This window comes from Culex pipiens, chromosome 2, assembly GCF_016801865.2.
Source record: "Culex pipiens pallens isolate TS chromosome 2, TS_CPP_V2, whole genome shotgun sequence".
NCBI classification, from domain to species: Eukaryota; Metazoa; Arthropoda; class Insecta; order Diptera; family Culicidae; genus Culex; species Culex pipiens.
Genome location: NC_068938.1, coordinates 95,091,017 through 95,112,782, shown reverse-complemented (window position 1 = coordinate 95,112,782; position 21,766 = coordinate 95,091,017). Strand labels below are relative to the sequence as shown.

The following is a 21,766-nucleotide window of genomic DNA, read 5'->3' as shown; positions in this document are numbered from 1 at the left end:
CCCTGGAGCGTGTGGAAGTAACGCCATTTGTCAGGTTATCAACCATCGGGCCGTTTGCACGTGCAGCGACGGCTTCGAGGGTAATCCGCTGGTGCAGTGCGATCGCTTGCTACCACGTGAGTATTTCAGAGTTCCCTGGGAAAAGATGTAGGTTTTCTAACGCGTACTTGTCTCTTTCTACAGCAACAACGGAACGTCTTACGCCGTGTACACCGTCACCATGCGGCCCGAACGCGGAATGCCGAGAGCGTAACAATGCCGGAGCGTGCTACTGCTTGCCCAACTACGAAGGAAATCCGTACGACGTGTTCTCCGGCTGTAGACGGGAGTGCGACGTCAACAGTGATTGCGCCGAGAAGTTGGCTTGCGTTAACTTCAAGTGCGTTGATCCCTGTCCAGGTGTGTGCGGATCGCAAGCATTGTGCGACATCGTCAACCACGTGCCAACCTGCGTATGTCCGGAAGGAATGATCGGAGATCCGTTCACACGGTGCGAGCTGCGATTGGAGGAACCAATAACACGAGCGCCACCAGTATGCGACCAGAGCACATGCGGACCGAACAGCATCTGTCGAATCCAGAACGGAGTAGCAGTTTGCAAGTGTCAACCGGAAATGACCGGAACTCCGCCAAACTGTCGCCCGGAATGCGTACAAAGCGGAGATTGCGAATCGCAGAGGGCCTGCGTGAACTACAAGTGCATTGACCCGTGCCCGGGATCGTGCGGTCAGAACGCCAAGTGTCAAGTGATCAACCACAACCCGATCTGCAGCTGCAGTCCGGACTTTACCGGAGATCCGTTCTCGCGCTGTTACAAGGAAGTTCGCACAACAACTCCAGCGCCACCAACGCCGTGCGTTCCGTCACCGTGCGGTCCGAACGCAGAGTGCAAGGTCGTCGGAAGCAAGGAAGCCTGCTCGTGCCTGCCGGACTACACCGGATCGCCACCCAACTGCCGGCCCGAGTGCGTGCTCAGCACGGAATGTGCCCAGAACCAGGCGTGCATTCGGCAAAAGTGTACCGACCCGTGCCCCGGTTCGTGCGGCCTCAACGCCAAGTGTACCGTGGTGAACCACACGCCGAGCTGTTCGTGCGAGGAAGGATACACCGGCGATCCGTTCACCGGCTGCCAGTTCATTCAAGGTGAGTCAAACTTTTCTCATTTTCTTTGGATATTTTTTTAAATGTATGGAAAAGGCGGCAGGCAAGGTTTTATGCTTCCAACACCGCACACCAAAGCTTATTGCGTCGGTCGGGCACTCGTGGACGGACGCTAAACAACTTTTATTTAAAGATCGTTTTCTAAACGATAGAAATGACTTGTTAGATGACAAAAAAAACCGTAAACTTGAATACTACATAAAACATGGTTCAACATTAAAATCAACTTATTTGGAAAATACTCAAAAATGTATTCGTCCGACAAAAATGCGACCTTTAACTTAAGTTACTGTAGACATGATACAACCTTTGGAATTACAAAAAAGCTCAAATTTATCAAACAGTTATTAAACATCCGTTCACACAGTCAGAAACTTCCGGACAACAGTGACAAAAATTCGCAACAACAATTTACCAAACTGCTGATGACATTCTGTGACGAAGATTTGAGCAATAACCAGGTTTGCCAAAGTTAATCGCTTTATGAGCTCAAATTGAAAGACTTGTGTGCCCGACTTTGACAGTCTTACAACCTGCTCGAAAATGCAAGAAACAATACGCAAACTCAAATGCTTTGGTGCTTTTATTTTATGGATAAGGAACTACGTGCTTTGGTTGATCATGAAAAGCAACAGTTCAACAGCTCGATACACGTCTGATACGTTAGAAGTAATAACGAATACAGTTAGATAGAATGAAATCAAATGAAAGATAAAATACTCTAATTGATTTTCTTAAAAAAAAATTGGTTAGGATTTCAAATTATTTTTAAATACTTTGAATGTCATTTGTGTAATTAATTGAAAACAAGTTTATTCCTTTGATTAATACTGTGTTTGATTTTTAGTACATTAATCTTTTGGATGCTGGATAGTAAATCCCTTGAAAAGTTCTAAAATCACCTTAAACACAACGGATATTATCTATTAAAACTAGCTTTATTTGTAAAAAAACAGATGAACTGCTGGGCAATATGCTTTAAACTGTAGACTTGATTTATGAAGCGTACCTATTCCAACTCGTCAGATGTGTATCGGGAAAAATTGAAGAAAGAGCAAAAAATCATAAAGCACCTGCAGATCATGTTCACAATTGCCATCATACAATTATGCAAACATTATGCACCATATATCACAAGGCAATTGTGACACAATCTAGGGTTTACTGTATGGGATAAGAATCATAGTAGATTTTCGGAGGACCTTGCGATAAAATGTGTTTAAAAATTTCCAATTTCCATTTGAAGAGTGTCAAACTCAAACTTTTGATGAAACTATTTTATTGCAAACCACCGTAACGTGGTGGGAAATATGAAAGAAAGCATCGTTTGACTATCAAAATCAGAGTTTTTTTTTCCAAAAATTTAAACTTTAGTCAAATGATGCGATCTTACGCTTATCGCTTCAAGCAAATGAGAATTCACCAAGGTAAGTCACCGAATTCTCCACCTTTAACCGCCTGCCGCAACGCAAAACACCGCATAATATCACAATACGTAGAACGCAACAGCAAAACAACACTCCCACGCAATTCACGCCAATATCTAACAAACGCAATTTGCCACCGCAACGAAACTCGCTTCGGGGCTTATGCTGAAGGTTCGCTTTCCACTCCACCTCCCCCCTCGCTCCACCGCTAGTAGTCCTGTACGTCAGTTGTTCGCCGTCGAATCTCAAACCATCAACCATATCGTTCGAACCTCTTCCAGCCGACTATCCCAAAGAGAATCTGTCCCCGTGTGTCCCAAGTCCGTGCGGCGCCAACGCCAACTGTAGGGAGCAAAACGGTGCTGGTTCTTGTACCTGCATCGAGGATCACTTTGGAAATCCGTACGAAGGTTGTCGCCCCGAGTGTGTCTTGAACTCCGATTGTCCCACGAACCGTGCCTGCGTTCGGAACAAATGTCAGGATCCTTGTCCCGGAACCTGCGGCCAGAACGCCGAGTGCCAGGTTGTCAACCATCTGCCCTCGTGCACGTGCATCGAGGGATACGAGGGAGATCCCTTCCGTTATTGTGTTTTGAAGCAGAGAGAACGTAAGAACCTTTTATCCTGTACGCTTTCCTAACCGAAACGCCGACTTTTGAAACCGACCAAAGACCAAATACCGTCATCAGGGGTGACATTGGGTCTGGGGGGTGAGATTGGGTCATACAAATTTCAGCATTTTTGTATGACCCAATCTCACCCCCCAGACCCAATGTCACCCCTGATGACGGTATGCTAGATCTGCCGCAAATACAAGCAGACGACGAATCTATTTGTAATACTGCCTTGTGCTTAGTTATCTTGATGAATTCTCAAAAATGCCATAGATTTTCAATGCCAAGAACCTGTTTGCATGGTACTATACTTCGGAGTCCGAAAAAACTGTTCAAACAGGTCCTTGATGCCAAGCTTATTTATGCAAAGATACTTCAAAATGTTAAGACTCAAACTTTTTGAGGTAGCTTAAAATCTTTTATTTGCGATAACCATCTCTATACATGTGACAGATATGACTTATACAGAATAAGAAACCAAAATGCTTAGCTAAACAAATTAGCATAAACGAAATGATAATAACATTAAACAACCAAAAATTGCGTTCACAGCAATTCTAGTGAGCAATCCATGCGAACCAAGTCCTTGTGGCCCCAACAGTCAATGTCGCGAGATCAACGAACAGTCTGTATGTTCATGCTTGCCTAGTTATATCGGATCTCCTCCTGGATGTCGTCCAGAATGCGTAACCAGTTCCGAGTGTGCAATGGACAAGGCATGCATCAACCAAAGATGCACTGATCCGTGTCCCGGAACATGCGGAAACAACGCAAGATGTAACGTCAACAATCATAGTCCCATTTGCTCGTGTCGTTCCGGATACACCGGAGATCCATTCACACGATGCTATCCCAACCCACGTAAGAAAACATATCATGTAAAAGTAAAAGTACCATTTCACATTCATCACACCACTTTTTCTATAGCTCCACCCCAAGACACTCAAATAGTTGTACATGATCCATGTGTACCATCTCCCTGTGGATCGAATGCTCAGTGTAGAAACATCAACGGAGTTCCTTCCTGCTCTTGTCTAGTCAATTACGTTGGATCTCCACCGAACTGTCGACCAGAGTGTACTATCAACGCGGAATGTCCGAGCAATCAAGCATGTATGAATGAAAAGTGCAGAGACCCATGTCCTGGATCATGCGGAATCGGTGCCAGATGTAACGTGATCAATCATACACCAATTTGCACTTGTGAGTCTGGATACACCGGAGACCCGTTCACGAACTGTTACCCAGAACCACCTCCACCACGAGAGCCTGTCCGTGATGATCCTTGTAATCCATCTCCATGTGGACCAAATGCACAATGCAACAATGGAATCTGCTCATGCCTGCCTGAATACCAAGGAGACCCATACCAAGGTTGTAGACCTGAATGTGTTCTCAATTCGGATTGTCCTCGAGACAAGGCTTGTATTCGAAGCAAATGTATCGATCCTTGTCCTGGAACATGTGGTCAAGATGCGATCTGCGAAGTCATCAACCACATTCCAATGTGTAGCTGTCCAAACGGAATGGCTGGAAATGCATTCGTACAATGCAGACCACAACAAGCTCCACCAGTAACAAACCCATGCAATCCATCTCCATGTGGACCAAACAGTCAATGCCGGGAGATCAACGGACAAGCAGTATGCTCATGCGTACCCGGATTCATTGGAAGTCCACCGACTTGCAGACCGGAATGTGTCGTCAGCTCTGAGTGTCCACAAAACCAAGCTTGCAACAATCAGAAGTGTCAAGATCCTTGTCCTGGAACATGTGGAGTTGGAGCTAGATGCTCGGTTGTCAATCACAATCCAATTTGTAGCTGTCCAGAACGTTTCACTGGAGATCCGTTTGTCCGTTGTCAGCCCATCAGTAAGCTCTTCCCAAATCATACCATCTCATCCCTTTGTAACACAAAATCTCACATTTTCAGTTGAAACTCCTGTTCAAATGGCCCCTGTCAACCCTTGCCAACCCAATCCTTGTGGTCCGAATGCCGAGTGTCGGCCGGTGGGTGATTCGCCATCTTGCACATGCTTGGATAACATGATCGGTTCTCCGCCAAACTGTCGTCCAGAATGCATCAGTAATTCTGATTGTGCCAGCACCCTTGCTTGTATTCGACAAAAGTGCCAAGATCCTTGCACTGGAGCATGTGGAGCCAATGCAGAGTGCAGAGTTGTCAGTCACACACCCATGTGTATATGCTCGATTGGCTTCACCGGAGATCCATTCACTCAATGTTTGCCAGTTCAACAAGATGTGCCGCGGGAACCAAGTTCTCCCTGTACACCAAGCCCATGCGGAGCCAACGCAAACTGTAGAGAACAGAACGGAGCAGGTTCATGTACTTGTATTGAAGACCATTTCGGAAACCCATACGAAGGATGTCGTCCAGAGTGTGTTTTGAACTCCGACTGTCCTTCAAACAGAGCATGTGTCAGAAACAAATGCCAAGATCCATGCCCTGGAACATGCGGACAGAACGCCAACTGTCAAGTTGTAAATCATTTGCCCTCCTGCTCTTGCTACGATGGATATGAGGGAGATCCATTTAGATTTTGTAACATGGTGCAAAGAGATCGTAAGTAAAATATAGAAGCCTTTCTATATTAACTCTGACTTAATGCCAAACGCTTCAAAAAATGCAAATAATGATAATTAAATTTTGCTGCACATTTAAAAAAGAATTTGTCAACACTCAAAAAAGAATTGTAAGTCATTTTTTTGAATGTCAAAAATATTGAACAAATTTCGGATTTGGTCTAACTTACACAGCGAAAAACTAGTAATTCAGATGCTATTGATTTAAAATAGTTGTGTAAAATTACACGCAGAAATATGTTGCATGGGAATTTTAGTTAAACAAAATGTCATCTAATATTAGTGATATATTGCGTTTACTCTTAAACTGGAAAATAACCAAACTGGTTGAAGAGACTTGAAACCAGAATGTTTTTTTTTTGCATGCATAAAAAACCTGTAAATTCAACGTATCTTATAATATGACTTTCCCATCAAGACGTATGCTTGCTGTTGTTTACGATTTAACTATCAAACTTTATGCTTCGTTAGAAAACAAAAAACAAAAGTGTAACATTATAATTTCTCAATCCAGCTACTCCCCAATATGTCAACCCATGCCAACCAAGTCCATGTGGCCCCAACAGTCAATGTCGGGAGATCAACGGGCAGGCTGTTTGCTCATGTTTGCCCACTTATATCGGATCTCCACCTGGATGTCGACCAGAATGTGTCACCAGTTCCGAATGTCCCTTGGATAGGGCATGTGTCAACCAGAAATGTGTCGATCCTTGTCCAGGAACATGTGGCACTAATGCAAGATGCAATGTCAACAATCATAGTCCCATCTGCTCTTGCCAATCCGGATATACTGGAGATCCATTCACACGATGTTATCCCAACCCACGTAAGATCTAACCCCATCTGAAACCCATCCACATTAGTCTCACCATCATTTTCTTGATACAGCTCCACCACAAGACACTCAAGTCATTGTCCGTGATCCTTGCGTACCATCTCCGTGCGGTCCCAACTCGCAATGTAGAAATATCAATGGAGTTCCTTCTTGCTCTTGTCTAGTCAATTACATTGGAGCTCCACCGAACTGTCGACCTGAGTGTACCATTAATGCGGAATGTCCAAGCAATCAAGCATGTATGAATGAAAAGTGCAGAGACCCATGTCCTGGATCATGCGGCATCAGTGCCAGATGTAACGTAATCAATCATACTCCAATCTGCACTTGTGAGTCTGGATACACCGGAGATCCATTCACGAACTGTTACCCAGAACCACCTCCACCACGAGAACCTGTCCGTGATGATCCTTGCAATCCATCTCCATGTGGACCAAATGCTCAATGCAACAATGGAATCTGCTCATGCCTGCCTGAATACCAAGGAGACCCATACCAAGGTTGTAGACCTGAATGTGTTCTCAATTCGGATTGTCCTCGAGACAAGGCTTGTATTCGAAGCAAATGTATCGATCCTTGTCCTGGAACATGCGGACAAGATGCGATCTGCGAAGTTATCAACCACATTCCAATGTGTAGCTGTCCAAACGGAATGGCCGGAAATGCATTCGTACAATGCAGACCCCAACAAGCTCCACCAGTAACAAATCCATGCAATCCATCTCCATGTGGACCAAACAGTCAATGTCGGGAGATCAACGGACAAGCAGTATGCTCATGCGTACCCGGATTCATTGGAAGTCCACCGACTTGCAGACCGGAATGTGTCGTCAGCTCTGAGTGTCCACAAAACCAAGCTTGCAACAATCAGAAGTGTCGAGATCCCTGTCCCGGAACATGTGGAGTTGGAGCTAGATGCTCGGTTGTCAATCACAATCCAATCTGCAGCTGTCCAGAACGTTTCACTGGAGATCCGTTTGTCCGTTGTCAGCCCATTAGTAAGATCTTGAATCGAATCATAACATTCCATCCCTTTGTAACACAACATTTCACCCTTTCAGTTGAAACTCCTGTTCAAATGACCCCTGTCAATCCTTGCCAACCCAATCCTTGTGGTCCGAATGCCGAGTGTCGACCCGTGGGTGATTCGCCATCTTGCACATGCTTGGATAACATGATCGGTTCTCCGCCAAACTGTCGTCCAGAATGCATCAGTAATTCTGATTGTGCCAGCAACCTTGCATGCATTCGACAAAAGTGCCAAGATCCTTGCACTGGAGCATGTGGAGCCAATGCAGAGTGCAGAGTTGTCAGTCACACACCCATGTGTATATGCTCGATTGGCTTCACCGGAGATCCATTCACTCAATGTCTGCCGGTTCAACAAGATGTGCCGAGGGAACCAAGTTCTCCCTGTACACCAAGCCCATGCGGAGCCAACGCAAACTGTAGAGAACAGAACGGAGCTGGTTCATGTACTTGTATTGAGGACCATTTCGGAAACCCATACGAAGGATGTCGTCCAGAATGTGTTTTGAACTCCGACTGTCCTTCAAACAGAGCATGTGTCAGAAACAAATGCCAAGATCCATGCCCTGGAACATGCGGACAGAACGCCAATTGCCAAGTAGTGAACCATCTGCCATCGTGTACTTGTATTCCTGGTTACGAGGGAGATCCGTTCAGATTCTGTAACATTCGACAGCGGGAACGTAAGCATATTTTTATTATTAAAATGTTAACTTGTATACGATTTGCTTAACTATAACCCCTTATGAAACAAGTTTATGTTTCTGCGATTCTATCAAAACCCTTTGAAAAAAAAAATATGAATGAATTTATTCAAAACGTTTTATCCGAGTTAGCTTAAAGTGTGAAAAAATGTTAGATTCATTAACTGTTCAGATTTGGCTAAAAACAATGCCGAAAACCCAAAAATGCTAAGAAAATTCAGACAAGATTCTTAAGCTCCAACAAAACAAACACAAATACATTGTCTTAACTAGTTACGAAAACTTTGCCTAATATCAGCTGTGAACCATACTGGAAATGTTCACAATTACTTTTGCCTTCCTCACCTTACTGAGGAAAGGCTATAAAATCACTCGAAAAATGAACTTCTTAATTCGACCTCGTAGACCTACCTTCACGTATACCTATCGACTCAGAATCAAATTCTGAGCAAATGTCTGTGCGTGTGTATGTCTGTAAGTCCGTGCACCGAAAAAAAATGCACTCGATTATCTCCGGACTGGCTGAACCGATTTGGGCCGTTCTGGTCTCATTCGATCCGTCTTAGGGTCCCACAAGACCTATATTAACAATTATGAAGTTTTGTAATCAAAAGATCTTTCCAACAAGCCCAAAAGATTGAAGATCTGATAACCCTATCAAAAGTTATAAGCACTTAAGTGCAATCTGTACACATTTTAGAGGCGGGATCTGAAATATTTCTATGAAAATGTTGGCCGGGTCCATAATGCGACCCGTCGTTAGTTGGATAATTGAAAGACCTTTCTAATGAGCCCAAAACATTGAAGATCTGATAACCCTATCAACAGTTATGAGCACTCAAGTCTCATTTGTAGAGGCCGGTTCTCAAATATGTTGATGAAAACTATGTCCGGATCCTTCGTCCGAGCAATTCTTAGCTGGATAATTGAAAAAACTTTTAAATGAAACTATAAGATTGAAGATCTGATAACCCTATCAACTGTTAACAGCGCTTAAGTGTTAGTTACGCACTTGTTAGTTCGGATCCATCATGATGGAATGGATTAATAATATATAAACATCAAACAAGGACATTGCGTTTATTTTAATTTTTTTCGTGATGTACAAAACAATGTAGAGCCTGCAGCCTAGTATACAATTCTGTTTAACACTTTTAGCGGGACATTTATTTGTTATTCGCACATTAACGACAGTCTAGATTGGGCAGTTAATACACTCTAGAAGCAGGTGCAAGGCTAGCATCTTACGTTGTTCGGCCTCTCTAAGTGGTCCCATTTCGCGTCCTTTCTTGAGGGCCAGTGGTATCCTCCTTGCTTGCAGCCTATGGCCGGGAGAGGAAGCCGAAGCGGTCGGCATACACCGGCATGCCGTGGCAAACGCAATCGTTCTTTGCGTTCCGAACCGCTCGAGCTGGGTGCGTAGAGTTTTACGCAGCACCACCTGGTTAAAGTTGGCCATCACTCTACAAGGGGGAAAAGCTGTGAAATGTACGAAGAAACTCTTAGCATTTTTCTTAAGCCGCCAGCAGAGTTGCCCGAGCTGAAATAATAAAATTAAATTACTTAGACAATTGAAAAGATACACGTTTTGGTACAAAAACTCACCTTATTGACGAAAAATAATTTTTATTGAGCAAACCAGAAAATCTAAAACAAAACGTCTTGACAGCAAAACAGTAAACAGAGTGGATCATATTTGGAAACCGTTCCCTTTCCGCCCGTTCCTACAGAAACGTTGTGGATCGTAACTTTTACACTAAGAATCAAAAGTACACTTTTTAAGACAGATTAATAAGAGTTAAAGCGGCAATGCTCAGAAATGAGTGGACGGGAAAACCGTCTGATTTGAGTGAATTATTTTTATTTTTGACTACATTACTATGTGAGGAAGGCACCAACCACCTACAGGTGGATTAAGTTACGTTTTATTCATAAAAAAACAATTTCACTAGGGGCTATGAACAAAACACGTGAAAGCATGTTTAGAAATTTAAAAAAGCTCTTTTTTGTATGTAGAGTAAACAACCACTGTCTTATCTCCCCTAAAAATGTGTAATTTAACACTTTTCTGATGTATTGAACCCTTTTCAGTCAATTTTGAGGTAAATTTACATCATTAAAGACACAGTAAATAAAATCATGGTAATATTACATCTGAGAAGAGGTACATCTTTTATGTCAGAAAAAATGTTTAATTTTACCTCTGAAAATGTGTAATTTTAACACTTTTCTGGTGTAATGTCACTTTTTCAGACTAAATTGAGGTAAAATTATATCAAAAAAGAGGTAATATTCAACCTTAAAAAATTACACCTACCAAATTTACACAATTTTTACTGTGGAGCTAATATTCAATCTCCCAAAATTACACCTTCAGGATAAACTTTTTTTTTAACTGTGTACATTACAATGAATAATCAAAGTAAAATTCAAACTGACGACGCGCACAAATCAATTATAAAAGAAATTAAACTAAACAAAACCAAACTTCACAGCAATTCAACAATACGTCAATCCATGCCAGCCAAGTCCATGCGGCCCCAACAGCCAATGTCGGGAGATCAACGGGCAGGCTGTTTGCTCATGTTTGCCCACTTATATCGGATCTCCACCTGGATGTCGACCGGAATGCGTCACCAGTTCCGAGTGTTCTTTGGATAGGGCATGTGTCAACCAGAAATGTGTCGATCCTTGTCCAGGAACATGTGGCACTAATGCAAGATGCAATGTCAACAATCATAGTCCCATCTGCTCTTGCCAATCCGGATATACTGGAGATCCATTCACACGATGTTATCCCAACCCACGTAAGATCTAACCCCATCTGAAACCCATCCACATTAGCAAGCTTCCCATGCGCCAGTGCCAACGCACACCGCGGGTTTGGTTTTCTAGCTTCGGCACGTGCCTGAACCCATTTGTGTATTGGTATCTTGGTACATCGTACCAGCGCACCACGACACTCTCGGCTCGCCCCATCGGTTTTGTATCTGGCACTCACCCATGGCATGAACCCAGCGTGCCGTGGTACGTGTCGTGGTATTGAACCAGTTTTGTACCGCCAGCGCGTACCACGACACGTACCTCGGCTCGCAACGAGTGAAGCACCTTGGCTCATATACCGGGTTCATGCCATGGGTGAGTGCCAGACACAAAACCGACGCGGCGAACCGAGAGTGTCGTGGTGCGCTGGTACGATGAACCAAAATACCCTCGGTTCGTGTGAGTCGGGTACGGGTGTAAACCGAACAAAGCAGGCGCAAAGCAAACCCGAGGTGCAAGCGAACCGCATGTACCGCACGGTGCAGGGAAGCTTGCACATTAGTCTCACCATCATTTTCTTGATACAGCTCCACCACAAGACACTCAAGTCGTTGTCCGGGATCCCTGTGTTCCTTCACCATGTGGTCCCAACTCGCAATGTAGAAATATCAATGGAGTTCCTTCCTGCTCATGTCTAGTCAATTACATTGGATCTCCACCGAACTGTCGACCAGAGTGTACCATCAATGCGGAATGTCCAAGCAATCAAGCATGTATGAATGAAAAGTGCAGAGACCCATGTCCTGGATCATGCGGAATCGGTGCTAGATGTAACGTGATCAATCATACTCCGATTTGCACTTGTGAGTCTGGATACACCGGAGACCCGTTCACGAACTGTTACCCGGAACCACCTCCACCACGAGAGCCTGTCCGTGATGATCCTTGCAATCCATCTCCATGTGGACCAAATGCTCAATGCAACAATGGAATCTGCTCATGCCTACCTGAATACCAAGGAGATCCATATCAAGGTTGTAGACCTGAATGCGTTCTCAATTCGGACTGTCCTCGTGATAAGGCTTGTATTCGAAGCAAATGTATCGATCCTTGTCCTGGAACATGCGGACAAGATGCGATTTGCGAGGTCATCAATCACATTCCAATGTGTAGCTGTCCGAACGGAATGGCCGGAAATGCATTCGTACAATGCAGACCACAACAAGCTCCACCAGTAACAAACCCATGCAATCCATCTCCATGTGGACCAAACAGTCAATGCCGGGAGATCAACGGACAAGCAGTATGCTCATGCGTACCCGGATTCATTGGAAGTCCACCGACCTGCAGACCGGAATGTGTCGTCAGCTCTGAGTGTCCACAAAACCAAGCTTGTAACAATCAGAAGTGTCGAGATCCTTGTCCCGGAACATGTGGAGTTGGAGCTAGATGCTCGGTTGTCAATCACAATCCAATCTGCAGCTGTCCAGAACGTTTCACTGGAGATCCGTTTGTCCGTTGTCAGCCCATCAGTAAGATCTTAAATCGAATCATAACATTTCATCCCTTTGTAACACAACATTTCACCTTTTCAGTTGAAACTCCTGTTCAAATGACCCCTGTCAATCCTTGCCAACCCAATCCTTGTGGTCCGAATGCCGAGTGTCGACCCGTGGGTGATTCGCCATCTTGCACATGCTTGGATAACATGATCGGTTCTCCGCCAAACTGTCGTCCAGAATGCATAAGTAATTCTGAGTGTGCCAGCAATCTTGCATGCATCCGACAAAAGTGCCAAGATCCTTGCACTGGAGCATGTGGAGCCAATGCAGAGTGCAGAGTTGTCAGTCACACACCCATGTGTATATGCTCGATTGGCTTCACCGGAGATCCATTCACTCAATGTTTGCCGGTTCAACAAGATGTGCCGAGGGAACCAAGTTCTCCCTGTACACCAAGCCCATGCGGAGCCAACGCAAACTGTAGAGAACAGAACGGAGCTGGTTCATGTACTTGTATTGAGGACCATTTCGGAAACCCATACGAAGGATGTCGTCCAGAATGTGTTTTGAACTCCGACTGTCCTTCAAACAGAGCATGTGTCAGAAACAAATGCCAAGATCCATGCCCTGGAACATGCGGACAGAACGCCAATTGCCAAGTGGTGAACCATCTGCCATCGTGTACTTGCATACCAGGTTACGAGGGAGATCCGTTCCGATTTTGCAATATTCAACAGCGAGAACGTAAGCATATTTTTTTTAAATGCTAGCTTGTTTAAGATTTGCTTAACTATTACTCTTTATGAAACAAGTTTATGTTTCTGTGATTCTATCAAAAACCTTTGGAAAAAAAACTATGAATGAAGTTATTCAAAACGTTTTATCCGGGTTAGCCTAAAGTGTGAAAAAAATATTAGATTCATTAACTGGATCTCTATTCAGAGTTGAGTTGAAAACAATTAAAAAAAACCCAAAAATGCTAAGAAAATTTAGACAAGATTCTAAAGCTCCAACAAAACAAAAAAAAATTACACCTACCAAATTTACACAATTTTTTACTGTGGAGCTAATATTCAACCTCCCAAAATAAAACCTTCAGAATTAACATTTTTAAACTGTGTACATTACAATGAATTATCTAAGTAAAATTCAAACTGACGACGCGCACAAATCAATTATAAAAGAAATTAAACTAAACAAAACCAAACTTCACAGCAATTCAACAATACGTCAATTCATGCCAGCCAAGTCCATGCGGCCCCAACAGCCAATGTCGGGAGATCAACGGGCAGGCTGTTTGCTCATGTTTGCCCACTTATATCGGATCTCCACCTGGATGTCGACCGGAATGCGTCACCAGTTCCGAGTGTCCTTTGGATAGGGCATGTGTCAACCAGAAATGTGTCGATCCTTGTCCAGGAACATGTGGCACTAATGCAAGATGCAATGTCAACAATCATAGTCCCATCTGCTCTTGCCAATCCGGATATACTGGAGATCCATTCACACGATGTTATCCCAACCCACGTAAGATCTAACCCCATCTGAAACCCATCCACATTAGTCTCACCATCATTTTCTTGATACAGCTCCACCACAAGACACTCAAGTCGTTGTCCGGGATCCCTGTGTTCCTTCACCATGTGGTCCCAACTCGCAATGTAGAAATATCAATGGAGTTCCTTCCTGCTCTTGTCTAGTCAATTACATTGGATCTCCACCGAACTGTCGACCAGAGTGTACCATCAATGCGGAATGTCCGAGCAATCAAGCTTGCATGAATGAGAAGTGCAGAGACCCATGCCCTGGATCATGCGGAATCGGTGCCAGATGTAACGTGATCAATCATACTCCGATTTGCACTTGTGAGTCTGGATACACCGGAGACCCGTTCACGAACTGTTACCCGGAACCACCTCCACCACGAGAGCCTGTCCGTGATGATCCTTGCAATCCATCTCCATGTGGACCAAATGCTCAATGCAACAATGGAATCTGCTCATGCCTACCTGAATACCAAGGAGATCCATATCAAGGTTGTAGACCTGAATGCGTTCTCAATTCGGACTGTCCTCGTGATAAGGCTTGTATTCGAAGCAAATGTATCGATCCTTGTCCTGGAACATGCGGACAAGATGCGATTTGCGAGGTCATCAATCACATTCCAATGTGTAGCTGTCCGAACGGAATGGCCGGAAATGCATTCGTACAATGCAGACCACAACAAGCTCCACCAGTAACAAACCCATGCAATCCATCTCCATGTGGACCAAACAGTCAATGCCGGGAGATCAACGGACAAGCAGTATGCTCATGCGTACCCGGATTCATTGGAAGTCCACCGACTTGCAGACCGGAATGTGTCGTCAGCTCTGAGTGTCCACAAAACCAAGCTTGTAACAATCAGAAGTGTCGAGATCCTTGTCCCGGAACATGTGGAGTTGGAGCTAGATGCTCGGTTGTCAATCACAATCCAATCTGCAGCTGTCCAGAACGTTTCACTGGAGATCCGTTTGTCCGTTGTCAGCCCATCAGTAAGATCTTAAATCGAATCATAACATTCCATCCCTTTGTAACACAACATTCCACACTTTCAGTTGAAACTCCTGTTCAAATGACCCCTGTCAATCCTTGCCAACCCAATCCTTGTGGTCCGAATGCGGAGTGTCGGCCAGTGGGTGATTCGCCATCTTGCACATGCTTGGATAACATGATCGGTTCTCCGCCAAACTGTCGTCCAGAATGCATCAGTAATTCTGATTGTGCCAGCAATCTTGCATGCATTCGACAAAAGTGCCAAAATCCTTGCACTGGAGCATGTGGAGCCAATGCAGAGTGCAGAGTTGTCAGTCACACACCCATGTGTATATGCTCGATTGGTTTCACCGGAGATCCATTCACTCAATGTTTGCCGGTTCAACAAGATGTGCCGAGGGAACCAAGTTCTCCCTGTACACCAAGCCCATGCGGAGCCAACGCAAACTGTAGAGAACAGAACGGAGCAGGTTCATGTACTTGTATTGAGGACCATTTCGGAAACCCATACGAAGGATGTCGTCCAGAATGTGTTTTGAACTCCGACTGTCCTTCAAACAGAGCATGTGTCAGAAACAAATGCCAAGATCCATGCCCTGGAACATGCGGACAGAACGCCAATTGCCAAGTGGTGAACCATCTGCCATCGTGTACTTGCATTCCTGGTTACGAGGGAGATCCGTTCAGATTTTGCAATATTCAACAGCGAGAACGTAAGCATTTTTTTTTGCTAAAAGTTACTTCTTTTTAACCGCATGGTGATTATCTAGATTATTTAACCTGATAAATGGTGAAAATGCCATTTTTGTGGACTGTTAGCTTAATTCTAGCAAACAATGCAAGCGTTGGGTTGTAAACAAAGAGTGTATCCTTTCATGCCGATGTAAACATCCTCTAGCGTGAGCAGACACACTCTTTGTTTACAAACCCACAACGGCCCTTTGGCATTGTTTTGCTTGAATTTACGCACGTTTGAAAAAAAAAAACATAAGTATGAAAAGGCGAGTGTTAAGATGGATCAACTTCGCCGATGTTAGTATGTACTAACATACTTTTTTATTTGATAATATGTTCTCAAGTATGAACAACACAAATATTTGCCGAGACAACAAAAACCAATAAAGCGTTTTTGCCATTTTGCGTTAAGTCCAACATGACAGGTTCATTTTACTAGAAATTTTGAAATTCTCACCTCTTTTTTCGATTCCAAATCATTTAAGGTTGAACATTAAAGTGTGTAAATTTGTAAGTTTGTAAATTTTAGAATACATAAAAAGAAATATTTGTACACAAACTTCAACGCTTAACAGCGAATCCTCAATTTTGACTGATTTTGCACATATTCAGTACATTTATTTGAAGATATCGAAACATTGTTTGGGCCTTATTTGTCTCCCAAATGAAAGGTCTGTTAAGGTTTATTTGCTTGATAAGCTTGTTTGTGTTCGATTATTTTCATGCAAATAATTTCATACTAACTACCAAAGATCAATTATGAAGTTGTCGCACAAAAACAACACTTTAAACAAATAAATATCGTTTAAAAGCATTTTAATAATAAAAAAATACGAAGTGAAATCATACAATTGACTCATGTAAATTGTAAAAAACTAAACTAGATATAAAGATCAAACAATCCTAGGAATTTTTATGTTAATTTATACAAATAAATAGATCAAAATGACATTCTGTAAATTCAACTGAATTCATATTCTCAAACTCCTTGAAAACAAGCTTTAGAGTATTAGATTTATTGCCCTAAAAAAATAAAAATTACGCAATTAAATTTAAAATAAATGTTTTACAGCTGTTACTCAGTATGCCAATCCATGCCAACCAAGTCCATGCGGCCCCAACAGTCAATGTCGGGAGATCAACGGGCAGGCTGTTTGCTCATGTTTGCCCACTTATATCGGATCTCCACCTGGATGTCGACCAGAATGTGTCACCAGTTCCGAGTGTCCTTTGGATAGGGCATGTGTCAACCAGAAATGTGTCGATCCTTGTCCAGGAACATGTGGCACTAATGCAAGATGCAATGTCAACAATCATAGTCCCATCTGCTCTTGCCAATCCGGATATACTGGAGATCCATTCACACGATGTTATCCCAACCCACGTAAGATCTAACCCCATCTGAAACCCATCCACATTAGTCTCACCATCATTTTCTTGATACAGCTCCACCACAAGACACTCAAGTCGTTGTCCGGGATCCCTGTGTTCCTTCACCATGTGGTCCCAACTCGCAATGTAGAAATATCAATGGAGTTCCTTCCTGCTCTTGTCTAGTCAATTACATTGGATCTCCACCGAACTGTCGACCAGAGTGTACCATCAACGCGGAATGTCCAAGCAATCAAGCATGTATGAATGAGAAGTGCAGAGACCCATGCCCTGGATCATGCGGAATCGGTGCCAGATGTAACGTGATCAATCATACACCAATTTGCACATGTGAGTCTGGATACACTGGAGATCCATTCACGAACTGTTACCCGGAACCACCTCCACCACGAGAGCCTGTCCGTGATGATCCTTGTAATCCATCTCCATGTGGACCAAATGCACAATGCAACAATGGAATCTGCTCATGCCTGCCTGAATACCAAGGAGACCCATACCAAGGTTGTAGACCTGAATGTGTTCTCAATTCGGATTGTCCTCGAGACAAGGCTTGTATTCGAAGCAAATGTATCGATCCTTGTCCTGGAACATGCGGACAGGATGCAATATGCGAGGTCATCAACCACATTCCAATGTGTAGCTGTCCAAACGGAATGGCCGGAAATGCATTCGTACAATGCAGGCCACAACAAGCTCCACCAGTAACAAATCCATGCAATCCATCTCCATGTGGACCAAACAGTCAATGCCGGGAGATCAACGGACAAGCAGTATGCTCATGCGTACCCGGATTCATTGGAAGTCCACCGACTTGCAGACCGGAATGTGTCGTCAGCTCTGAGTGTCCACAAAACCAAGCTTGTAACAATCAGAAGTGTCGAGATCCTTGTCCCGGAACATGTGGAGTTGGAGCTAGATGCTCGGTTGTCAATCACAATCCAATCTGTAGCTGTCCAGAACGTTTCACTGGAGATCCGTTTGTCCGTTGTCAGCCCATCAGTAAGATCTTAAATCGAATCATAACATTTCATCCCTTTGTAACACAACATTTCACATTTTCAGTTGAAACTCCTGTTCAAATGACCCCTGTCAACCCTTGCCAACCCAATCCTTGTGGTCCAAATGCCGAGTGTCGGCCAGTGGGTGATTCACCATCTTGCACATGCTTGGATAACATGATCGGTTCTCCGCCAAACTGTCGTCCAGAATGCATAAGTAATTCTGAGTGTGCCAGCAATCTTGCATGCATTCGACAAAAGTGCCAAGATCCTTGCACTGGAGCATGTGGAGCCAATGCAGAGTGCAGAGTTGTCAGTCACACACCCATGTGTATATGCTCGATTGGCTTCACCGGAGATCCATTCACTCAATGTCTGCCGGTTCAACAAGATGTGCCGAGGGAACCAAGTTCTCCCTGTACACCAAGCCCATGCGGAGCCAACGCAAACTGTAGAGAACAGAACGGAGCTGGTTCATGTACTTGTATTGAGGACCATTTCGGAAACCCATACGAAGGATGTCGTCCAGAATGTGTTTTGAACTCCGACTGTCCTTCAAACAGAGCATGTGTCAGAAACAAATGCCAAGATCCATGCCCTGGAACATGCGGACAGAACGCCAATTGCCAAGTAGTGAACCATCTGCCATCGTGTACTTGCATTCCTGGTTACGAGGGAGATCCGTTCCGATTTTGCAATATTCAACAGCGAGAACGTAAGAATTTTTCTTTGCTTATAGATACTTCTTTTAACCGCATAGTGATTATCTAGATTATTTAACCTGATAAAATGGTGGAAGTTGCCATTTTTGTGGTCCTGGTTATGCTTAATTCTAGCAAAACAATGCCAAAGGGCCGTTGTGGGTTTGTAAACAAAGAGTGTATCCCTTTCATGCCAGATGTAAACATCCTCTAGCGTGAGCAGGACACACTCTTTGTTTACAAACCCACAACGGCCCTTTGGCATTGTTTTGCTTGAATTTACGCACGTTTGAAAAAAAAAAACATAAGTATGAAAAGGCGAGTGTTAAGATGGATCAACTTCGACGATGTTAGTATGTACTAAAATACTTTTTTGTTTGATGATATGTTCTCTTATGTATGAACAACACAAATATTTGCCGAGACAACAAAAAACAATAAAGCGTTTTTGCCATTTTTTTTAAGTTCAACATGGCAGCTCAAAATTTAGATTCATAATAGAAAATTTTAAATTCTCACTTCCTTATTCGATTCCAAATCATTTAAGGTTGAACTTTAAAGTGTGTAAATTTGTAAGTTTGTAAATATTAGAATACATAAAAAGAAATATTTGTTCACACACTTCAACGCTAAACAGCGAAACCTCAACTTTGACTGATTTTGCACATATTCAGTACATTTATTTGAAGATATCGAAACATTGTTTGGGCCTTATTTGTCTTCCAAATTAAAGGTCTATTAGGGTTTATTTTCTTGATAAGCTTGTTTGTGTTCGATTATTTTATGCAAATAATTTTATACTTGCTACCAAAGATCAATTATAAAGTTGTCGAACATAAAAAAACACTTTAAACAAATAAATATCGTTTTAAATCGTTTCAATAATAAAAAAATACTAAGTGAAATCATACAATTGACTCATGTAAATTGTAAAAAACTAAACTAGATATAAAGATCAAACAATCCTAGTAATTTTCATATCCATTAATTTAAATAAAAAGAAAAAAAAAACATTCTGTAAATTCAACTGAATTCATATTCTCAAACTCCTTGAAAACAAGCTTTAGAGTATTAGATTTATTGCCCTAAAAAAATAAAAATTACACAATTAAATTTAAAATAAATGTTTTACAGCTGTTACTCAGTATGCCAATCCATGCCAACCAAGTCCATGCGGCCCCAACAGTCAATGTCGGGAGATCAACGGTCAGGCTGTTTGTTCATGTTTGCCCACTTATATCGGAGCTCCACCTGGATGTCGACCAGAATGTGTCACCAGTTCCGAGTGTCCTTTGGTTAGGGCATGTGTCAACCAGAAATGTGTCGATCCTTGTCCAGGAACGTGCGGCACTAATGCAAGATGCAATGTCAACAATCATAGTCCCATCTGCTCTTGTCAATCCGGATATACTGGAGATCCATTCACACGATGTTATCCCAACCCACGTAAGATTTAACCCCTCTAAAAACCATCCACATTAGTCTCACCATCATTTTCTTGATACAGCTCCACCACAAGACACTCAAGTCGTTGTCCGGGATCCCTGTGTTCCTTCACCATGTGGTCCCAACTCGCAATGTAGAAATATCAATGGAGTTCCTTCCTGCTCTTGTCTAGTCAATTACATTGGATCTCCACCGAACTGTCGACCAGAGTGTACCATCAACGCGGAATGTCCAAGCAATCAAGCATGTATGAATGAAAAGTGCAGAGACCCATGTCCTGGATCATGCGGAATCGGTGCTAGATGTAACGTGATCAATCATACTCCGATTTGCACTTGTGAGTCTGGATACACTGGAGATCCATTCACGAACTGTTACCCTGAACCACCTCCACCACGAGAGCCTGTCCGTGATGATCCTTGCAATCCATCTCCATGTGGACCAAATGCACAATGCAACAATGGAATCTGCTCATGCCTGCCTGAATACCAAGGAGACCCATACCAAGGTTGTAGACCTGAATGTGTTCTTAATTCGGACTGTCCTCGTTATAGGGCTTGTATTCGAAGCAAATGTATCGATCCTTGTCCTGGAACATGTGGTCAAGATGCGATCTGCGAAGTCATCAATCACATTCCAATGTGTAGCTGTCCAAACGGAATGGCCGGAAATGCATTCGTACAATGCAGACCTCAACAAGCTCCACCAGTAACAAACCCATGCAATCCATCTCCATGTGGACCAAACAGTCAATGTCGGGAGATCAACGGACAAGCAGTATGCTCATGCGTACCCGGATTCATTGGAAGTCCACCGACCTGCAGACCGGAATGTGTCGTCAGCTCTGAGTGTCCACAAAACCAAGCTTGCAATAATCAGAAGTGTCGAGATCCTTGTCCCGGAACATGTGGAGTTGGTGCTAGATGCTCGGTTGTCAATCATAATCCAATCTGCAGCTGTCCAGAACGTTTCACTGGAGATCCGTTTGTCCGTTGTCAGCCCATCAGTAAGATCTTAAATCGAATCATAACATTCCATCCCTTTGTAACACAAAATTTCACCTTTTCAGTTGAAACTCCTGTTCAAATGACCCCTGTCAATCCTTGCCAACCAAATCCTTGTGGTCCAAATGCCGAGTGTCGATCCGTGGGTGATTCGCCATCTTGCACATGCTTGGATAACATGATCGGTTCTCCACCAAACTGTCGTCCGGAATGCATCAGCAATTCTGAGTGTTCAAACAACCTCGCATGTATTCGACAGAAATGTCAGAACCCTTGCATAGGCGCTTGTGGTTTAAATGCCGAATGCAGAGTGGTC

General features: G+C 43.4%; 1 protein-coding gene across 1 annotated transcript in view; it reads right to left on the bottom strand.

Moving 5' to 3' along the window:
• The window catches only part of LOC120425843 (uncharacterized), a 187,938-nt gene that overhangs the window by 40,105 nt on the left and 126,067 nt on the right, over positions 1-21,766 (bottom strand). Inside the window, exons 15-16 of the mRNA XM_052706942.1 lie at positions 9,690-9,837; positions 938-1,126 (exon numbers count right to left, since the gene is read on the bottom strand). Of these exons, the coding sequence (XP_052562902.1) occupies positions 938-1,126; positions 9,690-9,837 (337 nt within the window). The remainder of the gene's footprint in view (positions 1-937; positions 1,127-9,689; positions 9,838-21,766) is intronic.